This window comes from Parasteatoda tepidariorum, chromosome 7 (genome assembly GCF_043381705.1).
Source record: "Parasteatoda tepidariorum isolate YZ-2023 chromosome 7, CAS_Ptep_4.0, whole genome shotgun sequence".
Taxonomy (NCBI): domain Eukaryota; kingdom Metazoa; phylum Arthropoda; class Arachnida; order Araneae; family Theridiidae; genus Parasteatoda; species Parasteatoda tepidariorum.
The window spans coordinates 39964848-39991280 of record NC_092210.1 but is presented as its reverse complement, the minus strand read 5'-3'; the positions used below and the strand labels follow the sequence as shown (position 1 = coordinate 39991280).

At 28.6% G+C, this 26433-nt stretch overlaps 2 protein-coding genes across 8 annotated transcripts in view; one reads left to right on the top strand and one right to left on the bottom strand.

Moving 5' to 3' along the window:
- The first annotated feature begins 4266 nt into the window (after window positions 1-4266).
- LOC107454035 (tetraspanin-13) lies at window positions 4267-16493 on the top strand. 2 transcript variants are annotated; one of them, XM_016071084.3, is made up of 6 exons: window positions 4288-4507; window positions 6906-7073; window positions 12509-12727; window positions 12819-12950; window positions 14225-14318; window positions 16340-16493. In XM_016071084.3, exons 1-5 carry the CDS (start codon window positions 4448-4450, stop codon window positions 14297-14299), a joined length of 654 nt encoding a protein of 217 aa, XP_015926570.2. In that variant the 5' UTR covers window positions 4288-4447; the 3' UTR covers window positions 14300-14318; window positions 16340-16493. The 2 variants fall into 2 exon arrangements, with proteins under 2 accessions (XP_015926569.2, XP_015926570.2); XM_016071083.3 differs by lacking the exon at window positions 14225-14318 and having other exon boundaries at window positions 4267-4507.
- Window positions 16494-16907: 414 nt separating this feature from the next.
- The window catches only part of LOC107454034 (isoamyl acetate-hydrolyzing esterase 1 homolog), a 54616-nt gene continuing 45090 nt past the window's right edge, over window positions 16908-26433 (bottom strand). For 4 of the 6 annotated variants that reach the window (XM_071183318.1, XM_071183317.1, XM_043041616.2 and 1 more), the window contains 2 exons: window positions 22317-22435; window positions 16908-17434 (listed from right to left, as the gene is read on the bottom strand). In XM_071183318.1, coding sequence (XP_071039419.1) covers window positions 17282-17434; window positions 22317-22435 — 272 coding nt within the window. In that variant the 3' untranslated portion in view covers window positions 16908-17281. Of the gene's footprint in view, window positions 17435-21460; window positions 21563-21607; window positions 21815-22316; window positions 22436-26433 lie in introns of those variants that run through there. The other 2 variants (XM_071183315.1, XM_071183316.1) reach the window with 2 other exon arrangements.

Genomic DNA, 26433 nt, shown 5'->3' with positions numbered 1-26433 from the left:
CGTTAAATCTGTTGAGTCTCAAAGTCCTCCATGTTCCCATAAGGACAGTGTTTCCCAAACTTATGACTTTGGTGTACCCTTTCTAAATTTTTCGTATCGCTGTGTATCACTAATAAAAAAATGAATGTATTTTTTACTATAAAAAATATGCACATAAGTTAAAAATCACAACTGGCTGTTGACACCACTAATTATTAACTGTTAACTCTGCAAAAAATAGCCAATAGAAAAATACGTAATCGCAAATCTTCATGGCTAGCTTTGTTTTTAAATAAAAAATTTTGAAATTTTCGCTTGTTGAAGATATTTCGTCTAAGAACGCGTACCCCTGGGGGTACGCTTACGACACTTTGGGAAACAGTGCCATAACAAATCATACCTCTGGGGGTACTGATCCCGGAGTTTCCTTGCCTTCTGGATTGGTTCAAAATGACAAGGCTACGGAGTTGAACCCAAAATTGGGTTGGCTGTTCACCAACGGTTATAAAATAAGATAAAATCTATGTTCGGAATACCAGTTATTTGTCAAAAAATTATTCCGAAAGTTATGCAAAAGTGATATTAAACATGGAAGCATGATGAAAAATAAACAATATTGATCAGTTCTGGGCAAAGTAGAAATTGAGAACCATCTTATTTATGGGTGAATCTCACGAAATACGACAATTGACAGTCTTTTGCTCCAAGATCTAATACTATACTACTAAAAGAACTTTTTTTTAAAAAAAAAAATTCATAAATAGCATTGATGTTTGCATTTTAAAATGATTTTGCATTAACATTGACTATTTTGTATATTTAAAAAAAAAAATTTGAATTTCAAAATCTCATTTTCCAAGCATGTCACAAACAATATTTCCAATAATAACTAGCTTCAGAACTGTCCATACATTTTTCAATATCTATTTTTTTTTTTTTATTATTATCTCAACCATTCTAAGCATTTCTAGAATGCATGCAGAGGGTATTATTTCCCAAAACTTTGTTGAAAACAACTTTTTCTGTCAATAATTTGTTTGTCACATGAAAATCAGTCATTTCCCTGGCCACTTTTTTTTAGTAATTTATAGCCAAAATAGATAGGGCCAGCAATCAATATCTTAGGTTAAGAGATTGGTTAGAATATCATCCTATCAGAACATGTCTTATTTCAGTAATAAAGAACCAACTTTCTGGTTCAAAATCTATTTCAAAAAATTTTACAAGGTGAGTAGGTTTTTATGTTGTCATTTTCCTGTTTTCTTGAAATCATTAATAACATAAACTACATAGATTTACCTGCGTTATTTCAAGAAATCCTGTTGTTTTCTGCAGAAAGTAAACGTCTTAGGCCAAATTGTTAAATTAAAGTTAAATGCTGTAAAATGGCAAATTGTCAATATCCTGGCTGTCATTTTTCTGGCTAATGAATGCCAGTTACCAGAAAAAATTTTAAACTGTATATTGTTAATAGGGAAAGCAAATATTAGCCTAATAGTACCCAGTATTTATGTAAGATTGTAATATGCTTATATGTAATCAAAGTTATTTATTTATTTAATGATTGATTATTATACGCAATTTTATTCTGTACGTATCAACAACAAAAACCTTTTTGATTCTTTCTACAGTAGATAAAAGAATTAATTTAATCAATTCATGGTCCATCTAACACAAAGATAACGTTTTAAAGGATAAGCTAAGAACATCACTGTACAATCTAATTCTGTCATAGTCTTTTAACTCTATATGGGTGTATATTTTAAAGAATGTAATAAAGTTGTAAAATAAAATTATTTGAAATATTTTGTATTTAAATAATATAATAAAAAAATTTCAGATGCAAATTATTATAAAATTAATTTTACTAGGTTATTTTAAAACATGGGGCCTAAAAACTATCCAGGAAAAATAAACTGAGGGGGGGGGAAGCGAGAAGCCGAGAAGAATGCATGTTCAAATTGTTCACAATAATTAGTTTTGGAATTTATTTACATAAAAAATTAAAATTAACTTTTCAACTTTGTCTTTTCGAGTTTCTTAAGTTGAGTTACTTACTATTAGCTTAAAATGACTGTTTTCTTAACTTCTAAGCCAATATGTCATTATCCTTGCATTTTGGTGAATTTCTATTTTTTTTTTTTTTGTAATAAATAAGNTTTTTTTTTTTTTTTTTTTTTTTTTTTTTTTTTTTTTCATGAGAAAATGTCAATAAATTACACTGTGAGGTATTAATAAATATAACTAAATAATTATTTAGCAAAATATTATTTATACAAAAAAAAATTTTTTTTGAAGAATTTTTACGAATTATCATGTTTCTAAAGAGTATGTACGTTGATTTTATTATCAGCAATAATTTTTAATNAAAATTAAAGGAACTTTCTCAGACTACAGGCCAATTATTGCAGGTATTCCACAATGCTCAATCCCGACTGACTTTCCAGTAAAAAATAACTGAAATAGTCGCATTATATCAATACCTCCTAGAAAAGAGAAGGCCTAAGCACGGGTTACCATAAACAAGAAATTTGATCCTTTAGTAGTCAAATGACATCTTTCGTATTTTCCACCACTGCGTAACTTAGTAGCCCAAACGTAGTGACATCTTTCTTCTCTTTCATCAACTGCGCAGTTTATGTTCGTCATGTCGGACTACTAAATAGATCCGTGCTGAGACCGTCGTTCTTCTAGGAGGTGTTGATTATATGCGGACGACACGGCCTTCATTTCCAAATCTATGAGATCTAAATAAGTTTTGAAACACGGAGCAAGAGCTCTATCTGGATAAAAGCTAGTTAAAGCAGAGTTCCACTTGCAGTACAGACGACCGCTTTCATGTCTTATTTTTATATTCTCCTCCTATTCCTTTATTCCAAATTTTTGGCCTGGCCAAATAGCTACGAGTTGTATAATCAGAACCCTTCATTCATTTATGAGAATGAATTTCTACATATGAAAAAACTACGATGAGATAAATACTATAGGCATTTACGTGGGTTAGTTGAGAGTTATCGAACATAATGGATAGAAAGTTCAAAAAATTTAATCGTATGAAAGCATAGCCATGTTAAGCATTTTTTTATGGGGGGGGGGAGGAATTCATGCGGCTTAAAAGCGTACTGGCAATAGAGAATAAATTCTTGAGTTAGAGTAAGTTTAAACGATAGCGACTGTTCCTGAACAAAGTTATTCTATAAGCTGTATTCAATATAGTAGACCGATAAGCGTAATTATTTAATTGCATTTCTGTCTGAATTTACCTAATGCATTATTAACAAATAAAGCAAGGAATATAGATGCTCTTTCCACTATAAGATTTAAATTCATTAAAATAGAATCGGAAACGAAGGATGTTTACATCGGATTTAATTTTTCTCGTGAGAATGTTGGTTGATGGTTGGCGTAATTTTGACCTGAATCAGAGAACGATCGATCTCCAATCCAGCATCCACAGAGGTATTGATTTGCTATGGGAACTTGATGGAGGACTTTGCGACTCGACAGAATTTTAGCGTGCATTAAGTCACCAACTACACGAGGAATCTTCGTCCGGCGGGGTTCGAACCACGAACTCTCGGACATGGGCCCAGCGCCCTACAGACCAGGCTGTCTCGGCGCCCTCGTGTGAATGTGAACCTGGTTAGTTAGTTTTACGCTGATGAAAATATTTCAACAATCAGATTCTTATTTGAATGTGAAAAATTATACACAGTGAGACACTAAAAATGCATTTGTGTTTATTTCGCTTGCGTTGTGTCTTAGATATATTCCGCTTCACATTTTCTAAATAAACAAACAGTTTCAGGAATCCATTAGGGTGGTACTAGTGAACTTCTGAAACAACGGTTTGCGTTTGCCAAGGAAAATGATTAGCTTTGCCTGAATTGTGGTTCTGCTGTATTTCTAGAAATTCCATTTTTCTTTGTCCCGCAGTGAACTGATCGTTAAGACACGGTTCCCAGCAGATTACCGAAGTCAAGCATCACTGGCTGTGGTCATTGTGTGCGTGGGTGACCACTTGGATCAGTCTGCGTAGGGACCGAGGGTGTGCGGTATTGGTCCTCGTTAAACTGTTCTACCGTAAAGTGCTCGACTTCGCGTGCAGGTTGTCGGGCTACCGAAGCGGGGCTGCCATCTCCTCTGCAGAGGAAAAAAATTGTGATTGCATGTCTTCGGTTGCATGTCATTGTGCAGCTCTAGTGCGACGTAAATAAACTACTACTACTACCATTTTTCTTTCAATTCAATCTGGTTCTCATGCGATATTTTAGCGCCGTCTATAGTTTATTTTGGTTGACTCAAACACACAAGCTAAAAGCCGAATTTGCTGAATAGATAGCAATCTCAGCTAATATCCAACCCTTTTGCAATCTGAAGTCGATTCTCTTTGTTCATATAAAATTGAAAGATCCGTAATTTGTATCAAATTTCAATTACTTCAACACTTACAAGTCTATCAATCATCATGTGTGGGGGCTTCACGTGCTCAAGAAATGCATTAATAATTTTAAACTTACTTTACGTGGTAAGAAGTAAATTTAAGCTGATGTTTAATTTTTGTTTACTTTGTAACCCTTACTTTCTTCCGTGGGTTAAAATTACTATCCTTTTGTTTTCTTTCCTTATATTTTAAATTCTATATCGTACATCTTTGGATAAAGTAACTGTTGCTGAATGTCTGTGTTCTGCGCATTGTTTTTCCAGGGAAAGGAAAGATATGTGCTTCCTGTGTTCAAACATCATTCCCGTTCTTTAAACATATCATTTAAAACATTTGTTTTATTTAGAGTTTTGCTCCTGATTAAAAAATTTTGTCAATTCAAAGCATAGGTTCTTATATAGGTGTTCAGTCTATTGATTCTCTAAAGCCTAGGTATGCTACCTCATAGGTATTTTGACTCTCTAAAGTCTAACGAATTGACCCTATTTTATATAATCCAAGTAAATGTACACAGTCTATTGAAACCGGAAAAATTTGTGTACCAGTGTCAAAATAATTGTGGTCCTTAAGAACATCACAGAAATAGTGGGTCGAACTTGAAAGGTAAAATTTCCTAACTACCATTGTAGCAAGACCATTATATATATTTCTTTAATTTATTCAAAGTTAAGCAACTGCACAATATTATTTGACGCTGTGGTGATTTCAGTTCATGCAAACAGGTATGAATATGGAAATTTCATGTTACCTTTTTGAATAAAGTTCTGTACCTGTGCCAAACAAATTGCAAAGTTTTGGACTTCAAAAGACTTACAGGCTGTTGCCTGTGAAAAGCTTAAAAAGGAGAAACATTTCAGTCGGCTAGCAACTTGAAGGGTATGGAAGACCAACTCATTGTAATTTTTTGGTAAACCTTTACAGAATTTTTGCAAGTTCAAAATCCTTGTTGATAAGATTTTGGTACCGGTGCCGAAATATCTCCTACCTTATCTATGATAAGGTTTAAAGTTTTCTCATGAGATTGGTAACAATTTTGCAACTATGTTATTTTTTGCATAATAATCTTTCCTAATGCATATTAACTGATGTTAAAAACAATACTTGACCTATAGTTTCTAATGAAATAATGTTAAAAGAATTTTTCTTTTCTTTTTCTAAGCAATTCTTTCAGCTACGTAGTTATATAAGACTAAAAGCTTTCTGTCCACATATTTATTGCTCTAAAAACTTTCTGAAGCATGGCTTCTCGCTGTACAGTTGTTGACTGACAAAAATTTCGAAGCTACTATTATATTCTGAGATAAATTGAGAATTTTTTTAAAAAAAATATTAAGATGAAGTTTTATATTTTTTTTAATAGCCTAGTGATGTAAGAAAAATGCTGTGTTTCAAACTTATTCTCCGGAAGCTGGAAATAATCTTATTTCTCTTAGGACATCTTCAATAAGAATAATATGAGTTTTCTGTGGTTTCTGATGTAAGCTGAAATCTTAAGAGCTTAAAAACTATGAAATGTTAGACACTTTTTTTAGTTTTTGCCGTATTGTTTCTAAATGATGCATCGTACATAAAATGTGTCTACTAAAATTAAAAAGTATAGAATTCCACATTGAAAGGTTTCTTTATTTAAACATTAAATTTGATCTAACAGTTTGGACAGAATCAGTTGTCAAAAATGATAAAATTGTTTTTAGTTTTGGTTGAAAAAAGTGTTACACTCACTTTCAAATGCCAATGACCTACAACTGTGTTTCCAAAGTGAAAGGTAAAAAAAAATGATGGAGAATTGATAAAGCAATAAAATTTTAATCTAGAAGAGCACTTAATTTTTAAATTTTGAACATAAATATGAGCAATCTCATCTTGAATTGTCATTTACTAGTTGTGGCACTAAAGCTAAAACTACTTGTAATGCTGTCTTTGTGCAGTTTGTCTGACTAATCAAATTGCTATGTTTTTGTTTTGTTTAACTGTTCATTTTTTAAAAAAAATTAGAGTCTGAATGAGCATTTTACAGACTAATGTTTAATATGTTATTAGAGCAATTCATTCTTTCATATATAAATAATATTTTGTCTCAAATAAAATAGGCATTGTCTTGGGCAATTAAAAAATATAGTTTTTATGATACACTAAGAAAAAAACTACTAAAAAATTACATATAAAAGCATCATTCTAGTTTTTTTTTTTCTTTTTAAGTTTTAAACATAATTCTGAATGCAGCAAGAAGTTTCTGTTAATGTTTTATTGCAAATCTTTTATTGCTAATTTTCTAGCAAATGATGTATAAAAATACCTTTACAATTCACTGAAAGTTTATGTATAAAAAAATATTTTTATTGTTTGTTAAAAAATTTTAAAGCTAAAAAAAATATTTTCAGCTTTAAGTATCTATTTAAAATGTTTTGTTTTGGAAGTAGCTTTTTCTTTTAAAACCTTATTGTGGTTTTTGTTTTATATTATGAAATTTTTTATTTTTTAGGTAGTATCATTTACTTTGATTGGGGTAGCTGCCTACGGAATTGCTGCGAGTTTTATCACAAGCTTGACTATTGTTGGAGGAATAATAGCATGTGGTGTTTTCCTGTTTCTTTTATCTGTAATGGGGTTGATTGGTGCTGCAAGGCATAGCCAAGTTTTGTTATTTTTCGTATCCTTCTGACGTCATATCTTTTATGAACAGATTGTATAATTCTTATTTTAATTGTAATTTATAATTAGTACTGAAATAATGTTTTACTACTGACTATCTATTTTAATATTTTTAATATAAGTTCTAATTGATAGTTTTCTATTAAAATATTGATAACTTTCATGCTTTTTTTTTAATGAAGGAAAAAAGACCTTTCCTTAATAAATATTTAATTTTGAAACCTGCTTGATAAATGCTGGTCCTGTTCGTTTATAAAATATTTATGCAAACTCGAAAAATAAAATCAAGTTATCGATAAAGTGAACTGATAGAAAATGTATAAATTATTGTAAAAGGTACATATTTGCATAAAATAGATTCTTTATTTGTAAAAAAATGTGAAAAACGTGAGATCACAATTTCTCGATTTATAACTTTTATAACATAGTGACGTAAGAAAAGATAGCATACAATTTTCCCACTGCTGATTTATAAGCCAGTTCTTACTGAAGCAGTTATTTATAATAAATAATCAAAAGATCCCGGGTTAAATATTCAAGTTTTATTTATATAAGCCACAGGGTGCGTATCTTTTGTAAAAAGTGCTTAAAGATGCTTATTTTCAATTTTGGTTTTTTAAAAGCCCTTAAATGTGTTTTTTTCATTGGGTGTTTTTAAAAAGTGCTTAATTTTCCAATTTCAAAAATGAGAATTTTTTTCTTTATGTTGATTTTAGCCCCGTATTATGCAAAAGTGTGGTTTTCACATTGTTCTATTCACCGTTTTCACAAATCATTCAACTACCATCTATTTCAACATACTGTCTGTCCACAGTCCACACAATACTTGCGGGTCCGCATGTGTGTCTGCTGAGCTGGGTTCGGTGAGATTATTTCACTTTCATGTGCAACTCAGCTGCATTTTGCAAGTTTTTCTCTATTTCAGGCTTCATTTTTCTCGCTATGATATCGAACCCAAAAGTCTCATTTTGTAATGGCTAATAAAACCAAGAAAATAGTTCTTTGCATTTTGCAAGATTTTCTCAATTTCAGGCTTCATTTTTCCCTCTATGATATTGAACCAAAAAATCTCATTTTGTAATGGCTAATAAAACCAAGAAAATAGTTCTTTGTCAGAAACTAGTTATTTTATTTTGTTCATGTAAAGTCTTTGAAAATTAATTTGCATTTTGTTAATGTATAATAGTGCTTAAAAATATTTGTTGAGTGCTTAAAAAGTACTTAACAGGTGCTTATTTTTTGTTGAAAGATTTGGCTACCCACCCTGAACCAGTTTGAAAGTATTATGTTGAGACATTACCTGATTTTTTTAAAATAAACTGGTTTGTATTATCCTATATTAGCTAACAAAAAATGTAGCATAGTTTTATACTTGTTTTTAATCACTTTGTGTTACAAAATATATAGTTAAAAAAGAAGAAAATTGCTATAGCAACAAATTATTACATTTTATTAAATATTCTTATTTGTGTAATTATAAAATAATGAAGATGTTATTTTGATATGTAGCTCACATATTAAGAAGTTGACTTATCATATACTGATGAATGTTTAATTTGGAATTAAGGCAAAGTACTCCTAAATATCGTGATATAAATAAAACTTTTGAATTAAATTCTGGCCACTATTCAAAAAGCAATAGCATTTTGTCGGTATCAAATTACAGACTGATAATGGTTAAAATTTCAAGAAACAATTTTTTTTAATTACTTTCTTTTTTAATAAATAGTTAAAGAAATTGCTATAAACAGTTATTACAGTTAAAAATTAAAAAATCATTCAATACCTTAATTATGCTAAATAATTAGAAAAAACCTATTTCACATAATAAAAATTTTTAAATAATAGATTTACCATTATAATTAATTGATCTACCATGATATAAATATTTTACATTTCATAGATATAATTTATTCACATAATCTGTGTATCACATCATATGTTGACAAGTAATGGCATTGAATAATATTGTTGATTTTATTGATTTTCCCAGTATTGTATTGTAACAACATAATTATATATCATCTATGATTATAGATCATTAGTATGATATCTGTATCAATATCAAACCAACTTTTCTCTCTCTTTTTAGGCATATTATAAAAATTTCCATGCCAAGCATAATTCTTCTTTAGAGCAATACAGAATAACAATTACTGATAAATTTTGATTTATTACATAGTTAAATTACTTTATATATTTTTTTATAATATGGGATGTAATATAAAATGTAGTGTAATAATAAACAAATGTGATAAAATATAATATAAAATAAGAAATTTACAATTTGTAAATTTGATTTTTTTATTGATGATTTGTTACCACTCTGCACCTATTTCTTGTGTTTTTTCTATTGCCAGTATTAGGGATGATAGCCATCTATGGAGTGTATGGATTAGATTGATTATTTGTGAAAATAATCAAAGGGCTTTCTCAAAGAGTGAGAGAGTTCTGGGTTCCAGGATTATTGAGGACCCAATTGGATTTCTTAAACAGAAGTAAAATGCTCTTAAATTTTGTTTTTAATTACATTGAAGTTTTCTTTTATATATGTTGCCGCACGCGGCAAAGCATGAAACACGGGCAATTTATGTATTGTTAAACGTTTTTATGCTAAGTATGAAAAAGCCAAATTATTGCACACTTTCTGGTAGACATTGTATATAATACCCAGGCATTCTATAGAATGACAAATATTATTAAGAAAAAGTGGTGAGACGGTCCTGATAAGGCTATTATATATTATGAGTAGGGCTGCAGGTTTGTCGCGACGCGAATTTCCGCGAACTTGTCGTCTTTTTTCCTAAAATCCTCAAATTTCTTAATATGTCTTGACTTGTGCAAAAATTGCTTGAAATTTGATTTTCTTCTTCATTTTTTATTTATTATTTTTATTCAACAGAATTTCTTATTTTCCTGAACCTTAAATTAAACATGCAAAATTGATTAGATATTTAGGGGAGTGAATCAATAGCAAAATGACATGAAAATAGTTCAGAGATAAGAGATAATCACAATCTTGTCAACTAAGGTGGTCTTTCTACACTTAGGGAGGGTAATTACCTTCCTGAAGTCAGTAAGAGTACAAAAGAAATTGGAATCACAAAAGAAGGAAAATGTTATAAATCAAATCTTTGACAGAAAAATTGTTATACATGCTATTGCACTGGGCAATGAAATTTCTACTGCCTTTCTACATATCCAGTTAATTTTTCCTAGGCGGCTTCTTGTGATTTCTTAAATATGGATCAGTTTCTTAGATGAAGGGGGGGGAATAGTAGTTAGTAGGGACTTGTAACTAGTAGTTTGAATGTAGAATGTTTGAGTTTTCACAGCAATTACTTCTTACAAAGCAACGGTCAAGGAATTGCGCGTTGGTGAAGGAAAATTGATCGAGTTTTGGAAATCAAAGACCGAACGCTCCAAAATTGGCAAAAGTGGCAATTCGAAGTTTGTCGGTGCCTAAAAACAGCGTTGACGCAGAAAGATCGTTTTCTAAGTATAAAAATGTATTAAGTGATGAAAGACGAAGGATAAATGAGAATAATCTGACAATGTACAATACTTTGTACGAAAATTCTGTTCATTTAAATAAAAATATTAATATTGCTTGAAATTAAAAGAAATATTTTTGTTGTGCATTTTTAAGCTTTTTTTTATTATTTGCGCAATTTCTGTCTTTTGCATCATTTATATAATAAATTTTTTAATGTTTAGAACTTGCAGCCCTAATTATGAGGCACATTCCTCAAAAATATAAATTCTGAAAAAATAATGAGAATGTGATTAAAAAAAAACTTATTCACAATATGTAAAGAAAATGAAAGTTGTACAAAACAAAATGTATGCTTTTCTTATTGAGGGAAACATTTAAGAATTAAAATTAACCTAATTGTTTCAACATGTAGGCTTGAATGACATTTTGAATTATATCTGAAATGAATCAGATGTATTTCATACTGTGCCAGTTTCTCATTTGGCATTTTAATGAATGCCTAAGAAATGTGTGAAATATGAACTGGTTCATACATTGCCAGCTAAGTTCAGGCAAATACAATGCTTAGACATTCTATAGAATACAGGATTTCAAACTTAGCCAGTAAAATATATGTTTGCTAAGTTCTACAATCAAAGCAAATATTCTTCAAATTTTTTACTTATTTATAAAAAATATAAAAGAACAACAAGCATTTAGTTTCAGTAAAAATAAGTCCTTTAAATTATTGAAAATTAACATTTTAGTTTATTTATAAATTGAATTTTTTAGAATCAAAAGTAAACCATGGTTTTTAAAGAGCTTTCAAAATATGGAAATAAGTTTTAATAAGTCTTGCAGAATAGGAAAGAGAATTTTGTCCTCGGGCCCTTACACCCTGTATCCAGTCTTGCCGAAAATAAATGTGATGTTATGATCAGGATTGCGCAAGGAGGACAAATGTATTGACATTGCCTGGCAATAACTTTACTGATTTTTTCCCCTTTTTTCAAACTCAAATGTGATTGTCCAGAGTTCACTATGCTAGTGTTTTTTTTAAGGTTAAGGAAATATTCAGTTGTTTTGCTTAGTAGTGTATTTTCATATTAATTTTGAAGCAATGTGCATGGTCAAAATCTTCCCCAATGTTGTTTTTCTTAATTGTAACTGTTATTCGTCGCTGAGGAATTTGTTACTTTAAATTTTTTTTTTTTTCCTACAGTGCCAGAATAAGTAAGGAATGTTCTGATTAATTTTAAAGCAATGCGGATGATCTTTACGTCAAGTGCAAAACTATCATCTTTAGAAGTGTTATTTATCTATATTTAAGAAATGAATACATTTGTTGTGTGTGAAAAAATCAAAATTAGCTTTGGAATTAAATATTTTTGGGTATCCACAAAAAGACTGATTTTTATAAAAGTCTGACGCGCACGCCTCTAAATTACTTTGCCGAAACTAAATAAAATACGCTTTTTATATGAGAGTAATTTCCATCTGTTAATATTTTATGTGTATTATTGTATCTTTAAAGTAAAATTTATGTTTCTCATTATTTTGTGGCTTGTTTAAATCTCAATATTGATTAATTTTCATTGTTCTTGAATATTTTCAAGCATTCTTTATCTGTTTACTGTGCATAAAGAATGGTTTTGGGTTTGTATATTGTTTTTTTTTTTTTTTTAAATCAAATTTTCTGTTGAGTGGTAACAAATCTCTTGAATGCATGTAAACATGTGACATTCTAGATTTGCAATGTCTTTTCATGAAATGTATATTTTATGATGTTACTAATGGCTATCATTATTTTAAGATATTTGTTTGTTATCATTTCTGGCTTATAACTAAAGTAGGGCTAATAAAAATCAGCGAAAAGTGGTAGGCGATGAAATTTTTTCTAAAAATCAACTAAGAGCAGGATTAAAGTAATTCAGAAAAATATCCTTAACTTTTCAAAGTATATGGTCATTTTATTTTTCCTTTTTGTTGCTCAGTTCAGTATTGCTTGTGCTTGTTTGGCTTTCAATGAAGATCAGCAGCATAAAATTGCATCTGAAGGATGGCGCCAAGCTTCAATGGGATTGCGTAATGAAACACAATTGTACTTTGATTGTTGCGGATTTGAAAATTCCACTTTGCCTGATGGAGATCCAATGCAGCAAGCAGATTGTTCATATGTAAGTTATTACTGTGATGGTTTCTTAAATTGCCTTTAATTATGAATCTTCAATATAGATATTAAAAGTGATGCCTTCATAAATTTTTCAGATACCATTCTGCCGAGAACATCCTACAGTTTGTGAAGATAGCAAAAATACATGCTGGAGAAAACTGCAAACTGTGATCAACAATGCTGTTAAAATTAGTGGAGGCATAGGGCTATTTTTTAGTTTCTCTGAGGTATAAAAATATATATTAAAACAATATAATTTTTTCTTTTGATCGTCACATTATTTTATTTATATACAATATTTTTTTCTGTTATTGTTTTAACTCATTTTATTAGCTTAAAGATTGGACAAAAATGCGTTTTTACTATCTGATTCTAATGTTTATAGCAAATTATTTTTTATGTTTCTTTTGTACCTATTCAATTAGCAAAAAGGAACTTTTCTGCTAAAAATAACTTTATAATTATGACTTGAATATATTTTGTTTATTATATTCATTGCTGTGCTAAACATCTTACTTTTTTAGATATGTTTATGAGGTGGAAGATTTTTATTAAAATATTTTATATTTCTTTTTTAAAAGCCTTTTCTCAATTTTTGAAGAATGGGGTCAATTTATCAGATGTCATTGCTGTAGAGTCTCATGTGATAACTAAATAAACTTCTCCGTTTCAAATTTTAACTAAAAATTTTAACTAAATTACTAATTTCGTTTTACGATATGGTATGAAAAATATGGGTTCCTTTGATGCATGTATCATTTATCAGTTAATAATTTTTAGGTTTTTTAAAGGTTCCTTCTCTAAAATTTGCTGCTTTCTTTAAAATAAAAAGCTTTATTATTTAATTATCAATTAAATTTTGAAAAGATATTATTTCTTTGTTTTTAGTTACTAATCAGCTCTTAAACTTTCTCTCTTAAGCCAAACTCCACCTGTTTTCTTTCATAATGCAAAATTCAATATAATAACTTTAACAGTTAAGTGTTCTCATAATATCTAGCCTTTATTTTATTTCTTAAGGCATGCATACGACGGGGTTGTTTTGGTGGATTAAGTCTTTATGTACCACATGTAGGACTGTGGTTCGATTCTGCATGCTAAAAGCTAGGTGTTTGATCGAACTACACTCTCTTGGATTATGTTTCAGAGATTCAGAATCCACTTTAATGACTCTGGCGGATTCAGAGTCCATCCTGACCACACATGGTTAGGCTTTTGGGAAGCTTCATGCAGGGGTCACATTATTTCTTTTAACATCTGCCCTCTGATCTAATTTGTGCACATCCGCAGAAATGATTTCAGATCATTATTTAGGGTGAATCCTAGACATTCACCAATAGCCCATAAGTGTAGCTATAGAGCTTACATTAACCAAACCAGCTAAGATATGCTGTACTTAGCAAGGTTTAAAATTGTAATTGGTCGTATCAAAAAAAATCTTGAAATCTGAAAATAAGTTTTTTATGGCAAGATTTATCATCACTTGAAAACTTTTTTTCAGTTTATTGGTGTATGGCTCACTGTTCGTTATCGTAACCAGAAAGATCCACGCTCTAACCCACATGCCTTTTTGTGAATCTGTCTATCTGTGTGAGGTAGAGTAACAAACTAACTTTCATTGCTTTGCTAACCTTTTATGTTTAAGGCTGTTGTTAAAGTCTATAAAAACTTAATATTTCTATGAGGTAGTGTACTAAAATTAGCTATCAAGTATGGCACAACTAACTATTGTTACAAAACAAATTTTCTACAATTTAATGTTTAATTATTAAAAAGTTTAAATTGATCTTTATTCATTTTAATCATGTCTTTAGATATGCTTTAAAGTTTATTCAAGGTGCATAGCGTTTTTAAAAAGTTCTTAAAGGTGCATATTTTTGATTTATGTTTTTTAAAATCCCTTAAAGGTGCTTTTTTATTCAGGGCTTGTAAAAAATGCTTAATTTTCTATCTTTTAATAAGAGATTTTTTTTTTGCTTTGTCGATTGTCGTTCGAAATTACAAAGAATGCATGATTTTCACAATTTTCTCTGCTATATTTATCCGAAACTTGTTATTTTATCATGGTTAGGTAATGTTTTTTAATTTTATGTTTATAAATTTAGAAATTTTAACAATAGAAAAAAATACTTTTTATTACTGTTCAGATCCTAATTATGATTTTTTTTTGTTGGAAAGTGATTAAAAATATTTTTGAGTACTTAAAAGGTGCTTATTTATTGTTGAAAAATCTGGCTATGCACCCTGTTATTTTTCTGATATCTAAACATTTTTAAGTGAGATATTCATTATTAAGGCACTCTTTAAGTTAAAAATGACATTGCAGAAATTAATTTATAAACTGTGCAGAATTTGAAAGCTAATTTTAATATATTTCCTATGGAAAGTGGAAATTTTCCTAGTTTTATTTTATAATAACAGTTTTTAAAAAACTAACATTCATTGTATTTGTGCTATAACCTACTTGCTTACCTCTTTTTGTCTCTCACTTTTTTTTAAACTGAAGGTTATTTATTTTAAATTTTATTTCCAGAGTATTTTGTTTTATTAAAAAAAAATCTTTGTATACTCCTTAATACAGTTGCTTCCTTTTGTATATGAACCTCTTGTATCCTTTAGTTTTGTTTAATAAAATTACTAACTTTCAAGTTCAACCAAACTTGACAAAATACAATTGAACCTTGATTATCCTGAACAAGCAGCCCGATTATATAATTGGAATGTAATGGAAATATTTTTTAGCTTGTGGATTTGGGATATCAGTGAAATAAAACCTGCTTATCAGTAGTTTCCTTACCCCCCTTTTTTTTTGATTGTACGGCCTTTGCTCTTCCCACCTTTTTTTTAAAACTACTTCAAACTCTTCGACTAAATTGAAAATAAGCATTTTTTTAAATTCTAGAAATAGAAAATAACATTTTTTGGAGGGGGGGGGGGTAAGACTTGAAAACTTTACCACATTTGATAAGGTTTTTGACATATTCAATTTCTCCCAAATTCTTTTACACATTGCATCCAACCTTTTAACACATTCAATTCCTCTTATGTATAGGTTATAACTAAGTTTTTTATGGTTTTTTTGTAACTTTTTTTTTGAATTAAGCTTGGATGCATAGCTTTTAACTTTTTGTGTTACTAATTATTTTGTAATCTGGACAAAGTGCGAAAGTTGATTCTAAAAATTTTGTAAATAAAATTACATATGCAGTTTTCTATACCTAAATATCAGTAACTAACAAGCTTTTTCTTTCTTTTGTAAAAAAAAAAAAAAAAAAAAAAAAACAAAGCTCATAGAGTAAATTGCTTATGTTTAAAGTAGTTCTTCAACGAGAGGTGTTTCTGACCAAGGTTAATAGATTAAACATTTTTCTCTTATGTAGATATAAACCATGCAGTTTACTAGCACACTGCACATGTGTGTGACTTTTTAGCTCACTGGATCTTTGTATTTTTTGTTTCTTACAAATACATAAAAACATTTCTTTATAATAAAACTAGTTTTTTTCTCTCCACAGTTTAGATCAGTGTGCAATATTCAAATGAATCTAGACTTCTAACAGCTCTTTAAAAAAAATTAAATTTACTTGAAAATAATTTTTTTCTCTTTTTCTTTTAGATTTTCAGCATTTGGTTAGTTTATCGTTATCGACAGCAAAAAGACCCTAAAATGGATCCCACTCTGTTGTTTATATAGTTTTAAATGTTGAATAAGTTGGTTTTACCAGGGGAAAGTGTATTATTTTGTATTTATAAAACTACAGTTATTTGTATGTTTTGCCATTTTATTGTCATTTATGTTTGCCTTAAATGTGCAAAGACGTTAAAAATATAATTTTAATCAGCTAAATTATACATCTTTGCAATAGTATCTTTAGATCCTTAATCCCAAGAAATTTTGCAAAACAAATTAAAATAAACGTGTTTTTAAATTTAGCATATCTAATCTGTATAAATAAAGTTTTAAAAATATCTAATTAACTGCATAATTGAAGATATTTTTTGTTTGTTTGTAGCATTAATTTATTTAAATTCAAAACATTGATTGTTAAGATAAATTTTCTAATGAAAGTGGAATTTTTGGTATATTAATACCTCTAATGTTTAATTGCGATGTCTTCAACCAGTTTTATAGATAGAAAGGGCAATTTCTATATGAAAATCTAATTCATAGAATCAATTTCTTCCCAATTGGAAACCTTAATTTTAGCAGTGTACATTTGTTTTGAATGGTAAGTTGAATTTAAATGCAGATTTGAGGTTTGTGTTGCAACACTTTTGAGTTCTTCCTTGTATAACAAAATGTTACATTTTAAAAAAGTTTATTAACCTATGTAAAGTTTTATATTTTTATTATCATTGGCAGAATCTTTACAACATGTATTTCTATGTGTCTACTGTTGCTAGTCAAATCTTATATTGTGTTTGTTTGATGAATATTTATTTTGAAATAATTTCAATAAAGGAAAAAAAAAAAACATTTTTTTAAAAATTTATTTCAACAAAAACATACAAAATATTCTCTCTCCATTATTTTTAATAAAAATTACTAAGGAACTTCTTAAACTGGGTAATGTTCATTAAACTCTTCCCACAGAGGAAAAATAGTTTTTTCATTAATTTTTTTTTCAATTACTGGCCATAACAAATCATACACAAATTTTCCGCCTCTTTGATTGAAATGAAGCCCATCAATTAGATAGTCGGGCCAATCCTAGAGTAAAAAAATCCATTATTTATTATCAAAAAACTTAACACAATTAACTAAAATTTGCTTAAATTGCATGCTTTCATACACAGGCTAACAAAAGAAGTTCAGACACCACTCTCATGTTAGTAGTTAATTCTTTTAGAATGGGTGTGGGAGGTTGGCTGTTTTCCACTGGATAAGGTCAATAAGCAGGGATGAGATTTTTCCGCTTTTTGCACTTTTATCTCTTAAATTTCAGCTTTTTTTTATCAAAAATTCAGATTTTCTAAAAATTTCATTTTTTTTTACAAGTATTCCGCTTTTTCAGAAAATTCACTGATTTTCAAAGAGAAGCAGAAAATTCAAACTACATAGCTACCAATCCTTTCTCATTTTTACTTATTTTACCTATTTTCTCCCCTTTTACACGCAGCAGATAAGATTTTCCGAATTTTTTGCCTGCCCTCCTAGATCCGATTTTCATAGTTCAAACGTATTTATACGCGATTTTAAAATAAGGCATTGGGATTCGCATTCACGCATTCTAAAAGTTATGCATCATAATTCTTGTTTATGCAATCTAAAAAATATGCACCATGATTCGTATTTACGCTATCTAAAAATTATGAATCGTGATTTGTATTTACGCGTTTTAAAAATTCTATATCCCAGTTTGTATTTTCTCATTTTCAAAATCGTATATCTAGTTTCATATTCATGTGATTTCAAAATCCATAATTGTTATTCATATTCACGCAATTTTAAGATCAACTATCGCGATTCTTGTAAGAAGTAAATTTTTTTTTTAATTATTAGTTACTATAAAGGTGACTGTTTTTCTAACGACGATTATTAGCATATGTGTTACAACATCAGAGAAACTGGAAGGGAATATATTCAAAACTTACATTCTGTGCTTGCAAAGAAGAAAAAATAGGATTTGTCACAAGATGTTTGAAGATGGACTAACGACTAAATATAGCAAACATAAAAGATATAGCAAGCAAAAGTAATCACTTAAAAAGGGATTTAATTAAAAAAAATTTGGGGGGAAAAAGAGTTAATTAGCTCATTATTAAAATTTTATTTATAATTGCTGTTATTTATGCTATAAAGTGCAAAATTCTTTTCAAATAAAAAACAATTTGCTAAACAGTTGCTGATTGTCATGTAATTTTTCAAAGTAAAATAGCAATTTTTGTATGTTAAGGAGTTACTATATATTTCTACTTCACTGTTATTGATATGTTTCAGAGGGCTGTAGTTAGATTAGACTATAATATGAACAAAATGATTTGGTCCATTGTTAAGGTTTTTTTCCCAATATAATTTAAAAAGTAATATTACTGATATATTTGCTATAAATCACATAACAGTATTTATTAAAAGAAATGAAATATTAATTTATATTCTCAGAAGTTTTAATTTTCTAAACCAGGTAGTTTTTCAAGTAGTAATTGTCTCTTATGTGAACTGAGGAAAAATATAATTTCCAGCTGTAATTTTTTCCCCACTAAATGTTAAGTATCAATGTAATCGTTTTTATAATAATAGATTAGTACACAATTGTATGTCAATACATTATTTATTACCTTAAACTGTCTGTAATTTATTATTAAAGGGTTGCTTTTGCGTAAAATTTAGTATCGTGGAAATTCAGCTTTTTTGCGTTTTGGCTAATCTCATCCCTGAATAAGATAATTTCCCCCCATTTGAAATGGTTTTACTCTTGTTTCTATAGCAGCAGCCAACTCAGGAGGAGTTCTCATGATAACTACAGAGTATATCATAGCTAGCGTAAAGAACAAACTTTCTAATTTAATCATCAAAATTTTAGATAGTTATTTTTCTTTAGTATGATAGGGAATGATTGGTGAAGTCCCAACTTTTTTAAATTTTATTCTTGATAGTAGCAAAACAAGAGAGTTAGGGTCAGACTTCAAATCAGAATTATAAATTACTTTTGAAAGCGAGTGAGATTCGATTTATTTAAATGTTTACAAGATAAATGGTTCAGTAAAATTAGCTCAAAAAGGGTTGTGGAAAGTGATCTCATTTGCATAGACTAAATGAAAGGCTTTCAAGTTTGTCGACACTTGTGAGCTTCAGACTTGACACCACAAAAATTTGCGGACTTTTAAAATTAATCACAACAAAATGTGTAGCACAAAAAAGACAAAATTCCACATCGAGTACCAGAAGTTAAACTTTCGATAAAAATTTAAGCAACTTAATTACAAGTTAAAAATTTTTACAAAACACATGTTCAAGACAATTTTTTTAATTCAAACAATAGAAAAAATTAGTAATTTCATCAATTTAAAATTATTTTTACTTAATTTGGCATTTAAAGAAATTATAAAACAACGAAAAATTAATATTTATTTACCCACTAGAGTTGCTTGTCAAGAAAATATAGTTTTATTAAGGAGAAAGGAAACGCCTATACACTGATATATGTGCCAAAATTTATTATTTTACTCTATAATCATAGAACTGTATTTTTAAAACTTTTGCATACGAAAAACCAAATTAAATAAAAATTTTAATTTCCACACTTTTATAAAAGCAATCCCCCCCCCCATTATTGTGGTATAAAAGTTCGAGGATTAAATTATTACTTTTATTGGCATTGCAAAACCCTTTTTTTAACTCATAAAAACACTAAGGTACAAAGGAAAAGAAATATTTCACTTGAGTCATTTGAATATTTGCAAATTAAATAGCAATTTGGATAGCATAATTGATGAATTGGGTTGCTGGTTCACATGCATACCTGCCAACATTGAAAAATTAAAATAACGGAGATTTTACTAGTGACATTTTTTAGGTTACGAGAAAATTTTTACATCATGCATAATCATGTAAGTCGAAAAGAGAAATTCATAATTGGGAATAATGTAAGCACTTACATTTAGAGAGGTAAAAAATATGTATGTAAATTTTAATATTTTAAAAAGATTTTTTCAAACTTATACTTATAATGATAATACTATTAACACTCAACATACTGCAGTACTGGCAAAAGCACTATCTGTTGAGGAATAAGAGAATTATTTTTGTCATCAGCGGATATTTTATCGCCAAAATGTGTATTTTTTTTAAGTTTCTTCAACAAATACGGAGAAATTTGGAAATATACTGGTAAACAGGAGATAGTCATAAAATACAAGAGTCTTCGTTGAAAAACAGGAGACTTGGCAGGTATGCATATGTATGTAAAATTTGCATTCCTGCAATTGATGCTGTAAGACATTATAATCTTAAACACCTGTTCTGTCATGTAATTGGATAATAATCTGTCATGTAAGACAGCATAAGTGCTTCACAATAGATTGCAATTAAAAGTGGCTAGACAACTATTTTCTTACCCTTGCTAATACTATCAATACTAAAATAAAATTTCAGAACAGTGATATTTTGTTGTTGCAATAAGTAGTTAATCATACAAAAAGGAAAATTATCTAAAAATCTGAATTTCTAAGTTTTTGTCACTGTTGTATCTTGATTTTTCTATTGTAAACACACAATAAAATATACTTAATTAGTAAATGATCCTTAAGTAAAGTTCATGGACAGTGTACTGAGCTATGTATAGAACAGTGCAAGAAAGTCATCAGCTCTTTAATGTAAAATCATCCAGTGAATAAATCATCCAGACAGGAAAATAACATTTTCTTTTGCTATTGTAGAAAATATTTGGTAAAATTTAGATCCCTTTGAGCAGCAAAAATGTGAGATATTTTCAGTTTAATTTCAAAATTGCTCATGTGAAACCCAGGAATCTTTCCAAGCAAACTGCCTCAGAGTACACATTTTACAAACCATATGAAAAATGATTATCTCTTCTGTACAATATAGAATTGTGATTCGATGACTCAGTTGTGAGAATCCTGCTTTCTGAGTAATTTATTAAGGCGGCAATTAGCATGTAAATGGAAAAAAATTTCAGAAAAGAGAAATGAATACTATTCAATGAAAATAAGCACCTTTAAGTGTTCGTAAAAAAAAAAACCCAAAGTAAGCACTTTATAAAAATGCTAAACTTACCTTGTCTATAATATATTAAGATGATTTGAAATGATATAGTAATTTATGGTCAGAAATGCTTGGCTGCAATGCTGACGTACACAGAAATATCAAAGATAAAAACTGCAAGTGAATATTCATTTTAATTATAAATGTACAAAAAGAACATTTGTCAAAGAAAGAGTTTCAAGTTTTTCCCATTAACTGCAATGCCAATGCACACCTCACATCCATACCGAATGGAACTCTGAATATTCTGGAATAATCTAGGGTCAGTTTGAATTTCTTCATCTAGAACTCCAAGAAAGCATTTCGGATGTTGCATTACTATGTGATTTCAAGTCGTCAGGATGTACATTATCTCTCTCAGAAGTTCTGAAATGTTTAACTGAGATACCATGTATATGCAACAAAAATTCTTTATTTTCAGGTCTACAAATGTAAATGCTTTTAAAAAAGGAAATTCCTACTTGTGAAAAATAAATGTATATTTACTACCACTATCATAAATTTATAAGTCTCTTCTGACCCCAGTTGAAAGAACTAGACTAGGAGTCTGTTGAAGGAAAAAAAAAAAGATTTACATTAAAAAATATATACTAAGTGATTTATGTATTACCAATTTATTTGAACTCATAGTTTAGAAAACGTAATCCAATGGTCCATTTTAAGCTATGCCATATTCATTTTTGTACATATGCTTTTCAAGCTTTGTCAATTTTATTACTGAGCTGTGTTAAAAATAAAAAGCTTAGAATCGATAAGCATTAATTAAGCCCTTTCAGAGCAAATACAACAGAAATCAAAAACAAAATTATGATACTTATTTTTTGCATTAATGGGATAGAAAATATGTAAAATTATACCAGTTAATTACCTTCTCTTTAATCATTTCTTCATATATATTTACATAATCAATATGTAATTTTTTGGCTAAATTAATACAAGCAAAGGCATATTGAGATGTTTGTCGTTCTCCAGTTGCTGAATCTTTACCTGAAATGTACTAGAATATTTCACCAGAAATCTATACAAGTTTTTTTTTTATAAAAAAAAGAGCATTTAAAATATTAGATAAGATTAAAAGACAATAACAAAAACTTATGGCATTATCCAAACAATTATTCTAAAGTGAATTTATAAATTTCAACTATAATTTTGTTCAAGTTAATTTCTTTTCTTTTTTAACTTATCAAACTATAGTAGAGCAATTAAGAAAACAAATTAACATATGTATAAGACTATTTTTGAATCTTTCCATTTACAACAATTATATGAATGATTCTCCTGAAAATCTGACATTCAAGAGCAATGAAACACTATTTAAGAAAATTAAATTTATTTAGTAATAAATCAAATCAACACATTTTGACTTGAGCAGTGCAAACTTTACATATATTTAATGGAGCAATTGATTATGTTGGGACACTACTATGTCACTACTGCCCCCTCTAGTATATATTTTTTATTATAATATGTAGGATAATTTTTTTAAAAATGAAATTAGATAATGTAAAAAGTTTCAGCAATTGGTTTTCAAAATTTTAGCACAAAAATATTCAGTTTGATAGACTATTTAATATAGTTATGCAATTTTCCAACACATTGTGAAAAAAAATAGTACAATCAGTGTTTTCACTACAGCGCGAGAACGCGAGAATCTCGCATATTTTTTTTATTTTCTCGCATTAAAAAATGATTACCGCGAGAAATTCGCGCAGTCTATAAACCAATTTTAAAAATCGCGAATTTCTCGCATTTTGAAAAAAAATTCTCATTTGCGCCATTTAGAATAAANAAAAAGTTTCAGCAATTGGTTTTCAAAATTTTAGCACAAAAATATTCAGTTTGATAGACTATTTAATATAGTTATGCAATCTTCCAACACATTGTGAAAAAAAATAGTACAATGTATATTAATTTTTAAATTTTTTTCTTTCAAAAAATAAAATTATTTTATGAACTAAATTTATTTATAACCTTAATAATTGTAGATGGGACACTTGTGTCTTTATATATATATTTTTTTTCTGATGCTCCAATTGCTAGTAAAACTATATTTTGGTATTCTTAAGTTATGTCTAATAGTTACTAAAAACATCTTCTAAATTAATGGAATTTTATTGTGTTAAAGTAAATTCGAAGAAAAGTAGTTTGAAATTTTTTTTCCATTCATATTCAAAAATGTAGCGATAGTTGATTTTGTAAATCAAAGAAAATTCAATGATGAATAACTGTTTCTCTTAGTGCAAATATGAACTGCAATCAAGTACAAATTTGAAATTTTTTTTGGAAGTGAGCCATGTTTGGAAGATTTTACCTTTAATATAGAATAAGACACCAGTGTTTCATGTTGTATTTTATAACCATAAATTATTAAAATACTAAATGTAATATTTTTCACTTAATTAGACCTGAATTAATACAAAATAATGAAAAATATGCATAAAAGGGTTAATTATAATTAAGGGTTAATTCTGCGTAAAAAAGTTAAGCCTAGTATTTAAAAAAATAAATAAATAATACTATACTTAACTCTTTGATGCAGAATTAAAATTTATGCATTCTTTAAAGAGTTTTTTTTTTTAATAAACTTTTCATTCTTTTATGAGTGAGTGACAGTAGAAACTGCTATTGGTCACAATTGTCTTGTTAGCTTAAAAAATTAGCTTGTCAAAAATTAGCTTAAACAGCAATTAAATTGAATTCGTTTTGCTATTTAAAGGCAATTTATTTTTCAGATAAACAATTAATCACAAACTGGGAATTCTTACTTTTGCAAAGCACTTGCACAAGTTACATTGTTGTAAAACAATCTATTTTGAAATGTCTGTCTGAGACTTAGTGGTGTAACAATTTTGATATTTGTAACAATTTCGGATATTAGTAATAATCATATATCACAGAAATTCTTGTTCCAACCTTCATCAGAATTTAAGTAAGTAAAACTTGAAGGATAGTTTGTGGAGAAAACTGAAACAGTTGCACACTTCTATTGGAGTGCAAGTAAAACAACAGAGATAACTTAACATAAGCAGATAAAACAATTAACAATAGTCTTCCTGATACAAGAGGTTAAATAAATTTATTAATACATTCAAATTTACTAGTTTCCTAAATCAGTGTTCTCCCTAAGCGTTTTCAAGTGAGCAGACTGCCCTTTGATGCGCTCACTTTGCCCTTTTTGTAAAAATAAGCTACACTACCTTTTTATTCATATTCTATTAAAAAAAATATTATACTATAATTACACACTGGTAAAATTATCTGTGTTTATAGGTTAAATTCTGATTTTTATTTCTAATATTTATTTTGTCAGGATTAATTTCAATTGGTTTAGTAATAAAAAAATAAAAATATGGAGTTTCAGGAAAATGGCATAAAAAAATGTTCAAACTATTATTTTTTTCTAATGGTCTATATGAATATTGAATTTATGTTACAAATGTCTTGAATTATGAGAAGACTGGAGACATAAATTATACTTTTTTGCTCATTAATGTTTTGAAATAGAGTGCATATTAAGGGTTGATTGTGGGCCCAACTCAAAAATCCTGAAAATATCTTGAGTAAAATCATTCAAAAAATTAATATCTTTATAAATTAAAATCATTGAAATTTTCAAAACATGATATTCTAAATTAACTATATGCAGCATAATTTAAGTGAATAATTATGTCTAAGTTTACTTTTATCTCTAATCAGATTTATTATTCTACCAGAAAAAAATATTTACAAATGAAAGAGATGCCAAGTATAAATTCTAGTTCGAATATTTTTAAATAAAATATACAGGAATTTTTATAGATAAATGTGATCCATGATTTCTTGAAACTTCTGGACTTCGGATTTCTGGAAACTTTCGGATCGTGGTTAGCGAAAAATCCGGAATTTTTCCGGAGCACAATCACCCCTGCATATTGCGATATTTGATAATAATTTTAATGGAAATAATTTTGTTTTTAAACATGTAAATACAAACCCTGATGTTTGATTTTAAAAATGCCAGAAAAGGAATCAAGAATGTTACATTTCAAAATTGTGAGTACGAGTTGCAATCTGTGATGTTTAAATCGCAACCATATGAATCCCCATGCATTATTTGTATATAAAAGTGGATCGATCTGGTACTCGAAGACCATATAGATTATACTTCCCAAAGCATGTCTTTCAGAGTTGCCACTCAAAACTGGAAAAAAAATTCCCTGTGTTTTCCCTGTACATATTATACACAATATATTAAGAGGAAACAACATTTACTGTGCTCTTGTGTGAGCTATATTGGGCTAACTATATTTATTAGTTTTAATTGCTGGGAAAAAACAGCTGAACATACTTAAATAATGCAACATTAAATGAAATAGTTTAGTATAGCTAAAATATCTTGGTTAAATATCCTATAGATTAAGTTTTGCGTGGTCACCATTTTTTAAAAGACAAAAATAAACAAAATTCTCTGTATTTTCCCAGTTTGTAAAGAAAAAATCAAAATTCCCTGTATTTTCCCTATTATTTTAGGTGATTTTAAAATACCTTGTATTTTCCAGGTTTTCCCTGTGTAGTGGCAACCCTGTTAAAGTGTGAATCGTAATTCACAGAGAATAAAAGCGAATCTGAAACATTAAGTTTAGCACATTAACTATAAAAAACAAACAAAATGGAAATGATAAAAAAAATAGTTTTCTTTTAAATAAAATAATGTATATAAAATAATGTATTGAGGATAATAAAAAAAAATTTAAAGATGGATGGAACATTATACATAGCGCAAAAATGAATTCATTGTATAAAAACTACAATTATTAGCAAAATTAGAAAGAAAGAAAAAGCGCAAAAAAATTATCACTTAAATCTGCAAGAAGTCGTCACTTTTTTAAAAATAGTTGCTTTTGGACAATTTTTTGTTAAAAAAAGTTGCCATTGTTCAGAAGTTTACCTAAGGTCAAATAAAATAGCAAATAGTCACCAGTGGAAACCTTGTAAGTGAAACAATC